Source organism: Onthophagus taurus, chromosome 11 (assembly GCF_036711975.1).
Source record: "Onthophagus taurus isolate NC chromosome 11, IU_Otau_3.0, whole genome shotgun sequence".
Lineage (NCBI taxonomy): Eukaryota > Metazoa > Arthropoda > Insecta > Coleoptera > Scarabaeidae > Onthophagus > Onthophagus taurus.
In genome coordinates this window covers 14,103,338-14,115,228 of record NC_091976.1, presented here as the reverse complement: position 1 = coordinate 14,115,228, position 11,891 = coordinate 14,103,338, and the positions used below count along the sequence as shown (strand labels likewise).

Sequence of the window (11,891 nt, the reverse complement as noted above, 5' to 3'; positions counted from 1 at the left end):
TATTTTGGCGGCAAAATGCCCGCGCAAGATGTGTTAATAAAATTTAATTCAATAATAATTTAATTTTATTCATTAGGTTTTTTTTTTTTTTTTATTAATAATTTATTAAAATTAAACTAGTGATTTATTTAAAACAACCTAAAGTCATTGTCAAAATATCGGGAGTTTTGTTAACGGTTTATAGATTATAGGTGAAATACACCGAAATGGAAGATTTAAATGTGTTATTTTCAGGTTGTTTTAATAATTGGAATATCGGGGGCATGTAGATGCGATGAGTTAGTAAATTTAACACTAAATGACGTAGAAAGTTTAGGATCCGTCATTCGTGTAACTATTCCTGATAGTAAAACTAACAAATCAAGGTCATTTACAATAATTGGAGACAAGTATATAAACCTATATCAAAAGTATGTAGCATTGAGACCTCAGGACTTTGAAAGTAGAAGATTTTTTTTAAAATATCTTAATGGAAAGTGTTGTCGAATGGTTATGGGAATTCATGTGATTGGTAAAATCCCTCTAAAAGTGGCCACATACTTAAATTTACCACAACCAAACGAATATACTGGACATTCATTACGAAGAACGTCAGCCACTTTACTTGTAGATGGAGGAGGCGATCTTACCTGTTTAAAAAGACTTGGTGGATGGAAATCCGGCACAGTGGCTGAAGGCTACATAGAAGAGTCGATGTTCAATCAAAATGAAAATGCAAGAAAAATTTTATCAAGCCATAACGTAGACGTTAACATAAATAATGATTCAATTCATGATAATACAGTAATTTTTAATGACAGTGAAAACATCTCCAGAGAAGTTTCCACCAAAAAAGGAGTAGTTCCCTCAGAAGAAGTAAACTTTTGTGGAGCTGTTTTCAAGAAATGCACAGTTAATATTAATATTTATAAAAAATAAAAATATTAAATTAACTTTTTTGCACTATCATGACACTATATGTTTAAAGAATTATTCAAAAAATCAATTGTCACTTAATGGTTTATTTCTTCATAAAAAGTTTAAAATGTGTCAATTTTTTTGTGTTTATTAAAATTTAAAATATAAGAGATAATTATTTGTTTTGTTCTTTAATTTATTTAGTTTTTTTATGTGATATTAATTTGAGATGAAAATAAGAAAGCAAACAATTAAAAGGTTAGTTTCATTTTTTATTAATTTTTAAAATCTTTACTTAGCGTCCGTGAAGCAAAAAAATATCTTTTCCAATACGACGCTAAAGTGACATGTGCTTCAGCGCTATGGCGCTAAAGTGAAATTTACTTTAGCGCCATAACGCTGAAGTACTTTTTTGCTATGTTGATCTTACCAACCGTCGTTATGCAACAATGACTTACTTCTACCGCGAGTAAACACGACAACAAAGTTGTCATTTAATGACGTTTGAAGAAAAAATTAATTTTCTCAACAAAATTATAAAACTTTAGAAGGCCGTAGCGAGTAATTGGTCGATAACTAATTTTAGACTTACATTTAGGGTAGCAATTAGCTATGTTACACTCAAAAGAGATCGCCGAGTGATTCGACAAACATGGGTTCACCACCTTTACATTCCAAAGATTGATATCAAGGTTAGTAAATACATTATCAAGGCAAGCGTTTAATCTAGTAGCTTCTTTAGTAGCTACGCTCAGTCCAAATGATGAGAATAGATCTCGCAATAGCCAAGACTCTTTAGAGTTTGATTCAAAATGAACATTAAAGTCCCCAGTTACCAATCTTGTTATACCTTGCTGAATAAAGAAATGAAAAAAGGAATACTTTTATAAAAAAATTAAAGAAAAGTTGGAGGCGCCGGGCATCGATCCCGGTACCTCTCGCATGCTAAGCGAGCGCTCTACCATCTGAGCTACGCCCCCTACAATTTTTTATTGAAATGCAGTTTCAATTTCGGCACGAAGCTGCTCTACTTTTTTTCTACATCTTTAATTCGATTCATTATGTATTCAATACATAAGATAGTCATGGGGAAAGTAGATCGTGTGAATTTCGATCGTAAATCCATACGGTTTATGGTAATGGTTATCTTCCGGAGGTGTAACTTACAATTAGATAGTAGACCGCGCGCTTAGCATGGGAAAGCAATCGGAATCTACACCCGAAGACGTCAAACTTATTTTCTTCTTATTTAATTCTTTCCTTCCAATATAACAAATTATAATAGTTTATTATAGTATATGCTTAGTATGCTTCTTTAGTATTATGTATGCTTCTAGGAGTTAAAAAAACAGTTTCTGCATGTTTTAACAAATACTACACATATGTTTGTATTTCTGTGTAGTTGTTCTGCTGTAGAGTATTTATTTCTGATTCCAAATCGATAATTGCTTGCGTGAGTTAACTTAAAGATGCATGAACATCAACCAACCTGTATATGTGTGCTTCCCGGATTTTATACAGCTTCTAAGAGAAAAAGGGATAGACATGTATGATATCAGAATACTAAAATACCTTTACTTTAATCAGGCGGCTGAACTATATGTAGGGAACGATCTTTCAGCGAAAGCATTGGCAGAGTAAATAGCAACTGGAAACTAAACGAGGAGGCGATCAACAACATCAGATACGTGGACGATGCCATACTTATAGCAGAATCCTTGGTAGGACTGCAAAGACTAATGGATCAGAGCTAGTGAAGAGAGTTGGCAGGTACAAGTAGTTGAGGACAATTGTAAATGAGAACAATGAATATATGAAGGAAATAAAATCAAGAATTATGCAGGTTAGACTATACAGGGTGTTCCGATGACTCCTGGCATAAAATTAACCTCACATACTAGAGCAAAAATGATAACGATTCGTGAAAAAAAATTATTATAAGTCTTCAAATGGCCAAGATATGGGCCATGAAAGTTCAGAAATTTTAACACATTTTTCTAAATATTTTCAATACCATTTATGGTAGAGCGTTGAAATTTGGTACAGAGTAAACAAATATCAAGCAAAATAATTGAACCAATTTTGACTTTGATCGGGCGGCGGCAACCATGCTATACAGAGTGTTTCGTGATCACATACAAGAGAACTACCCGTTCTCTGAGCAATCGTCCAGTAATTGTGGTTTTCTATTTGGTTTCTACGCCAAAACCCTCCACCGCCAAAGCGATCCGTTCTTCTCCTTCAACCTCGGCCTTCAAAAACTCCATAAGGTGATTGAGCCTAGTCTTTGACGGATTACTTGCTTTATCTGTGGGTTCCGGTGTCCTTTGCCAGACACGTAACAATTCCTCTGGTAAACAGGACTCGACAAGCGGATACAACATGGCCGCACAAGTGTCGGTAGTAATTCCCAGCGTTTCCAAGGCTCTTAGTTGTGTTTCTAATCGGTCATACAGTGTTGCCATCTGACATTTTCCACCGCGACCCAATGCGTTATTGAGCACTAACTTAAGCAATTCCCTAACATAGACTTCCACGAGCATGTCTTTTCTTCCAAAACGCGCTTCCAATGTCTCAATTGCTTTGACATAATTGCCTGCGGTCGGGGGAAAACTGTCTATTAAATCTTTGGCCCTCGAGTTTGGTATCATTGCCGAAATTAAATATTGAAATTTATCTTCCGGTGCTAAATCCTCGTCCTCGTGTACCTTTTTAAATTGGCTCCAGAAAGCTAACCATTCTCTTATGTCCCCGCCGAATTTCTTGAGTTCGATCTTAGGTAGTTTGAATTTATGCGATAAACTTTGATTTGCGAGTATCGGCGCAGATGTCGATGCCGTCGATACCGCGTTTGAAAATACTTTATTGCAACGAACTTTTAATTTAAAAAATTTAATCTGGTAATCGTCGCATTTTGCAAGTTCGTCATCAATATCTTTGTCTGCTACTCCGTTCGCAATCATTAATTTTAAAATTTGAGCATCGCTAACCTTTAGGTCTCCCATTTTCTCCGCTAAGAGGTTAAAAATAGCTTCCAAATCATCGAGATCAGGGTTGCTTGCTGCCAAAACAGTGTCTACTTCTCGGGATGATCGAGTAAAAGCGCTGCGAAGAAGTGCACGCCGCTTTCTTTCTTCGTCCATTATCGAAAACCACACCCAAACAAATTCTAACACGCAAAAGTGATAACGTCACGCGTACGGAAATCTTCACGTCAGCCTCGCGTACGTAAATCCAATCTTGCGTCCTGTCACGGTCGCCAAATGTTTCGTGATCACATACAAGAGAACTACCCGTTCTCTGAGCAATCGTCCAGTAATTGTGGTTTTCTATTTGGTTTTATTCTTAAATCACTTGAACTCAATCGAATTATTTGACAAAAACTAATATTTATTAATAATCCTTTTTTTTGTGTTGCTATGACATTGTTACTAATGAACGAACAACTATTTTGCGTTTTGGATTGCACGTTCTTTTAAAAATAAAAACTTAAACGTCCCAAATCATCAACACAGAGTGTCCCTAAAATTTGTTTGCTCAGAACTTTTTTGTTCGCTCGTAATCCTTCATTTATTTTTGTACCTTTTAATAGAAAATTTATTTTAGAAACGTTTATCACTCTTTGAAAATTTTGATAACATTGATCGTTTTCGAGTTATACGCGAAAATGTTAAGCTTTGATTTCAACCGTAACAAACAAAAAAAGGAAACATATTTCGCAAAATCTGAGTTGGCGATGACAATTGAAAAACGAACTGAGTTAATGACCATTATTTGCATAAATTTTTAAGTGCAGATTTAGTTAAATCCAGTGTTAATTTATTTTAGTTGAATAAAAGAATGTAATTTCCAAAACAATAAATTTAATTTTCACGGTAACAACAAACAAGAACATAACAAAAATATTAACGAGAACAATAAAATTATAAACAAATAGTAATAAATAAAAAAGAAGAAAAAAATACTAAAGCAGATGTTCAAAAACACTGCCTGATATCGCCGTCTTAAATTAAAGCGCACTCTGCGGTGAACATTGATCTCAGTTCGAAGTTGATCAAATGAATCAACAATTCGCAACCTCAGTTGATCAACTGAAGTTATTTCAACGCAGTAAACTAGCGATTTAACGCGTCCCAATAAATAAAAATCTACAGGTGTAAATCCACCGTCCCAGAAAACGTTCCCTCAGAAATTGTTGGACAGCCTGTGTGCTATGCGCAGGAGCACCATCATGCCACATTGCTTGCCTTGTGTTTAAAGGAACGTCATCTAAAAAATCATCCAATTCCTCTAAATATCGCCTGTATGTATGTCCATCCAGCCTTGATGGCAAGAAAACGGGTCCAATAATTACATCGCCCATAATGCCAGCCCAAACGTTAAGAGAAAATCTCCATTGTGATTTCCAAGTTTTCTTAAATCTTGGATTTTCGTCCGCCCAACTATGTAAATTTCTCAAATTGATTTAGAAAAAGTGGATTCATCTGTAAAAAGCACTTTTTCTAAAAACTGATCATCAATTTGGATTTTGTGCTGCATTATTTGGCAATATTGCAGTCGCAGTGGGTATGTATGTAGGAAAGCGGAGGGTATGCTACGCACACAGCACCTAGGCCCCAACGGGCCCCTTGTACATCCTCCTACACTGTCTCCGGCTACATCAACCAGCCTAAGGAATTTCCGAAGGCTAGGATACAGCTCAGAGGTGTGTTCCTGATGCCATCTGTGGTCGGCCATTCCTCTCCGAAGTCTCTCATTCTGAGGTCTTGCAGAGTGGGGCATTCACACAAGATGTGTCGGACCGTCTCCTCGCTCTCTTTACAGAGGCGACGGAGAGGACTAACAGCAAGCTTAAGGTTATAAAGATGCTTGTTTACCTTACAGTGACCCGTGACGAGTCCCGTTACAGTTCGTAGAGCGTTTCTACCAAGCCTTACGAAAGACAAGGCTGCCTCTGCTGAAGGATAATATAATACTTCCTTAGACAGATGGCAACCCTTAACCCTATCCCACCAGTTCATGAACTTTTTGTAGGTAAAATCTTTAATTATCTCAATCTGAGTTGATAAGGACGGAGCGATTATCGGTTCAGGCGAACATGGCGCTCGCTTGGCAGCCCTTTTGGCGAGCCTATCAGCGTGCTTGTTACCTGAACAAGTCGAGTGTCCTTTTATCCATTGAAGTATGACACAGTTATGTACTGCGGCCTTCTTCAATGTCAGATGACAACCCATAACAAGTCCTGAGGTAATTGTTATTCTACTCAGGGCTAAAATAGCTTGTCTACTGTCAGTATAAATTGTAAAAGTCTTACCTACCAAGGATCTGACAATAACGTCAGCGGCAAGTTGTATGGCGATTAACTCCGCCTGTTCGCAGTGGGTAATCAGCCAGTCGAACTTCCTAAACTTTGTAACAATGAAATGGATAAAGCTGTTGCTCGTGAAGATCACGCCAGACAGTTGTTTTTGAAGTTAAAAAATGCCTCGCCATATCCAAAGTACTAGCTGTAGTATTTTCTTCTACGTAGTCTAGAATATCTTCTTCTAGTTCGGGTGATCGGACTGATCTTACATTAATGTTGTTAGTAAATTTCGGCTTAAACGTTCCATTTTCCCTTAAACGGGTTTCAATCCTTAAAAATGTTTATCGATTGGGGGCTCTGCGGTTCGGAAATTTCTCCCGATAACGGTTAGCGGCTGCTACGGCGTTTCCATGACATTCCTCTAATGTCAAAATCATGTCAGTTTGTTCACTAAATATGTAACTCTCCATTTTGAACACTTAAAATTAATAAAAACTTAACTAACAAAAAACTATGGTTTGTGTTTAAACGATATAAGCAAGTTGACAGCTCAATTTGTTTTTTTTAATTGCCATGGCCAACCTTGACTTTTTCGAAGATTTTTGTTTTTTAGTGTTACCATTGAAATCGAAGCTAAATATTTTCGTGTATAACTCGAAAACGGTCAATGTTATCAAAATTTTCAAAGAGTGATAAAAGTTTCTAAAATAAATTTTCTATTAAAAAGTACAAAAATAAATGTAGGGTTACGAGCGAACAAAAAAGTTCTGAGCAAACAAATTTTATGGACAGCCTGTATAGCATGATTGCCGCCGCCCGATCAAAGTCAAAATTGGTTCATTGATTTTGCTTGATATTTGTTTACCCTGTACCAAATTTCAACGCTATACCATAAAAGGTATTGAAAATATTTAGAAAAATGTGTTAAAATTTCTGAACTTTGATGGCCCATATCTTGGCCATTTGAAGACTTTTATAATAATTTTTTATCACGAATCGTCATCATTTTTGCTCTAGTATATGAGGTTAATTTTATGTCCCGAGTCACCGGAACACCCTGTATTCAACAAAATGAGAAAATGAAAGTATTATGCAGCATCGACCTTAGTCGACATCGAAAGATTACAATGCTATAATGACACTTGAGAAGAATAATATCGACCAGCTTGAACAAATTGAGATGTGATATTATAGAAATCTTGAGAATAAGCTGGGTAAGCAGCACAACAAACACGGAGGTGTTAGGAAGATTGGAAAAAGAAAGAGAAATTGTCAACAGAATTAAAATCAGAAAACTGCAATAACTTGGCCACGTGGCGCGGGGCAGAAATACTCACTTTTACAAACTAATATTCGAGGGAAGATACGGCCATACGGCAGAAGAAGTATAGGAAGCAGCCGCATATCCTAGATAAATAACCTAAGACAGTGGTACAACAGTAGTTTAGTGATAATTATTAATGACAACTAACCCACTTAAAGGAGACGACATATAAAGAGAAGATGCACAAAAATTTGAGAACTTTTGATGATACCATTGTGAAGTTTCAGCTAAAAATTTGCGGTTGAATGCAGGGCTTGTTGAGATTTTTTGAACATGCGCACCTGTATTGTTATTATTATATATACATTGTCAAAGTCTTTTATTCGAGCAGTTACAGCTCGATCGTAGTTTAAAGGGAATTTGAGATTAACATAGCTGAAGATAACTGGTCCAATTGTTATCACAATCAAAAATTTATTAAAATGTCCGAGAGAACGGAATGTACTTGGAATGGCAGTGTTAGAACCGTTGGTTATCGAGCAAGTACAAAATCGCCTGAAAATATTGAGAGAACACGAACTGTGTTACAAAATAGCCCAACATCGATCTGACTCGAAATAGACTGTACCAGGTTGGAATCAACTGGGTTAATATCAAGACTGCAACAAATCATTGTTCAAGACTTGAAGGTCTTTGCTTATATAATTCAAACTCACCAGTCATTGAGTGACTTTACCATTGAACAACGTTTGTATTTAGTCAACATTGTTATCAATCCGATTAATAAATGAGAATATGATGTGAATATGGTTTTGTTTAACGACGAAATTTACTTTCCACTAATAGATAGAAATTTGGTTTGGAGCTCTTTTGTCCTGGATGAGCAATATGGTGTATTCATTTTGGCTATGGGCAAACCAGAAATTACTGAAATGGTATTAGCCACCATATTCTATTGACCTTAGCCCTTGTGACTTATTTTCGTGTGGCAATATTAAAAACAAATTTTATGCCATTAATCCCGAAATTATCACTGAACTCAAAACGACTATTCGAAGAGGTCATCGAGGTATCGAGTGTTGACGCTTCAGCAAGTTATGCAGAATTTTGCTCTTCATTTGTTTTATTCATGATGACAAGTACATATATGGTACTATTACTTTGGGGTGCGTCTATAGGTCTCCAAGCTCAAATCTGTCTGCCTTCCTTGACAAGGGTTCCGCGTTGTGTCATATACAGGGTGTCTCTGACTTCCTGTATTGTATAGGGGATATAAATATAAATATGTTGGATTTTGATGGAAGAGCCACAATGAGATTTAATATACTCTTAGACGAATTGTCTCTTGATCAGGTAATTAATCTACCCACTAGAACCACCACCACTTTGGTTTCTCTAATTGATTGTATAATTACGAACAATTCCGAAAGTTGTACAAACCAGATAAACAGGCCTCTAGATATTTCAGACCATAACCTAATCCAATGTGATATAACCTGAAGTCCACTCTGACGGTCAGATTGTGCAGGAATATATCTGGCATGGATGACTCCGACTTAAGGCGTGATTTTGCTTGTTTACCTCTTCATAACATCTATCATATGAATGATATTAAACTCTCATCTGTTGATACTGTTGAATCTACACGCACTGGTGCGTCCTTTTAGCACAGCTAAGCCTTTTACTCCATGGATAACGCCCAATATTAGGTTCATGACGAAGCTCGGAGAACAGGCTCTGGATAAATTTAGGAGAACAAAACTAGCCCCTCATTTCGATTACTACAATTCTTTAAGAAATTTAGTTACATTGGCAATACGTCGTGAAAAAAAGCTTATTTCAATAGCACATTTAAAAATATGGACGGGCAGAGTAGTTGGATGCTGTTAAATAGGTTGAACATCTGGAAAAAGTCCAAGGCAATTATTCCTGCACACCTGCATGATGTCAATGAAATTAATGATCATTTCTTAAAATCTGTCGGCCATACTGGTGTAGATACTGCTTTACTTATGTTTTATAACACAAATACTCTTTTTGCCGAATCCCATGACGGGTTTTCTTTTAAAACAGTTAATACCCCTACAATTATAAGTGCATTAAACGGAATAAAATGGACAGCTGCTAAAGCCGATGTAGTAAATATCATATTTATCAGAAAATGCCTTCCGGACTTATTGCCATATATTGTGCACATATATTGTGTGAATGCCTGCCTTGAGCAATTAGTATTTCCCGATGCCTGGAAGTCTGCTGTTATAATGCCCTTACCAAAAAAAGTGAGTCCTTGTAATTTCGAGGACCTACATCCTACCAGTATCCTTTCAAAGTCTTGGAAAAGTGTATGGAGGTTCAGCTGCGTACATATATGGAGGAACACAATGTGCTGCCTCCGTTCCAATCCGATTTTCGACCTAGTTATTGTTGTACCACTGCCTTATTAAACGTCACTGATAATCTCTTGAGGGCTCGCGATGATGGTCAGAGTGGGGTGGACCGAATGCTGTTATCCCTCTTGCATTATGTTGGTATATCTGAGTCGGCAGTGTCTCTTACAAACAGCTTCCTTTCTGGCGAGTCCAAGTGGTGAGATTGGGAGAGGAATTTGCGGCTTCCTTACTCGTGAAGGCTGGTGTGCCTCAAGGATCTTCGTTAGCTCCACTACTATTTACTCTGTACACCTCTTAACTGCCCAAATGTGTTAAACACTCGTCAGTACACATGTATGCTGATGGTATTCAGCTGTATTTGACTTTTCGAAAAGAGCACGCTGGCTTGTCATGTACAAAATTAAACGCAGATCTTCTAGTACTCTCGGTGTACTCCATGAAATTGACGCTAACACTCAACGCATCCAAATCAACAATAGTTACCTTTGGCAATTTACCAGCTGATAATGTGAATGTTTGATTGAATGGTGAGTGACTGGTCTCTGGTCTTATCTCAGGAGGTAAGAAATTTGGGAGTGGTGTTTGGCACTAATCTTCGTTTCACTACTCACGTCACTGCTTGTATAAGAAGGGCACATGCAGCTCTTCGGTGTCTCTACCGACACAGTCGGGTACTTAACTCCACCACTAAAAGATACCTATGTGATACGATGGTTTCATTCAACTTTGTGCATTGTGCGGACATGTATGGACCATGTTTAATGGAATTTGATTTGCATCGCATTCAAAAAGTTCAGAATAGTTATCTTCGTTTCATTTACGGGATCAGAAAGCATGAAACTATATCTCATACTATAAGTAATGCAGGGTGGTTGAACATTAGAAACCGTTTTAAATATTATTTCCTGTGCCTTGCAAATAAGGTAGTTATCACGGAAACACCACCTTACTTGTATAATAAAATCACTTTTAGGACAGATATACTTAATCTAAACCTCAGACATAAAAGCACCATTACCATACCTGCTCACAAAACAGCTCTTTTTGAGCGATCATTTTCATACAATATTGCTAAGGAGTATGATGCCTGTCCTTCTAATCTCATGTGGGACATTCGCCTTTCTTTAGACAGTCTAAGATTTTTATTTTAGTTTCTAAGGAAATTGCTTGTCTCTTCGGAAGTTGTTGTTTAGGCATTTTATTAAACAATAAGGGTGCTATAAAAAGAATCCAAAATAATATTGCTTATAGAATTTTTCTAAAGCGACAATCTAACAATATTACCTTTTTTAGTAGCAAAGAATTATCATCATTACAAATAATACATTGGAAATTTCACCATCGAATTAAAAAAACTTTAATCTAAACATCCACTTTTAGAACTTTATCGAGATTATTTATTACGTCTCACAAACTGACGACTCTTAACACAAAATAAATACTGAATAACGAAATCTTGTGTTCAAGTTGAAGCACAACGAGATAAAGAAAAAAAGTGATCATAAAATTCTGGTATCCCCCGTAGTAGACCAAGTTATAAACATGTGGGCATAAACCGACCGACTTCTGACCACGGTATTCCCCCATTGTACTTTGTTACGGTATACATAAGTTTCTGTAAGACGCTATCAAAATTAGAATTAAAAATTTTTTTTGGGATTCGTGCTATAACAAAAAATTCGTGTAAAAAAATGTATTGGTGAACCGTGTTATTTCAAAATCGTGTTAAAAAAGACCGTGTAAAAAAAGAGTTGAGTGTATACCAAATTCAATGTTTTAAAAATTTAAGACCTAACTTAGAAAGCTTACAACTCCTCAGGGGTACAACTTAGTATAGAGATAAGTTGCGTTAAAAAATCTTAATTTATTGTCCTCTACATGTCCCTGCTCTGTGTCGGTTTTTATGTGAATCACCCTGTATATGGAACATGTGATAATCTGTACTACTACTGAATACTGAAAAAATCAAGTTATGCTAAGGTGACCATATTTTTTTATTTTTATATTCATTAAAGAAAATATTCTTTCCGTAGAA

The 11,891-nt window shown here is 36.3% G+C and overlaps 1 protein-coding gene and 1 non-coding gene across 2 annotated transcripts; both read right to left on the bottom strand.

Moving 5' to 3' along the window:
• Window positions 1–1,804: 1,804 nt before the first annotated feature.
• On the bottom strand, window positions 1,805–1,877 carry TRNAA-AGC (transfer RNA alanine (anticodon AGC)). Its single transcript has one exon. It is a non-coding gene; the product is annotated as a tRNA-Ala (tRNA).
• Window positions 1,878–3,083: 1,206 nt separating this feature from the next.
• Window positions 3,084–4,040, bottom strand: LOC139432118 (uncharacterized). Its single transcript, XM_071200461.1, has one exon. The coding sequence runs from the start codon at window positions 4,038–4,040 to the stop codon at window positions 3,084–3,086; it is 957 nt and encodes a 318-aa protein (XP_071056562.1).
• Window positions 4,041–11,891: the final 7,851 nt, after the last annotated feature.

Bases quoted from the DNA above. Each gene is read 5' to 3' on its own strand.
- LOC139432118 (XM_071200461.1), bottom strand. From the start codon at position 4,040: ATGGACGAAGAAAGAAAGCGGCGTGCACTTCTTCGCAGCGCTTTTACT.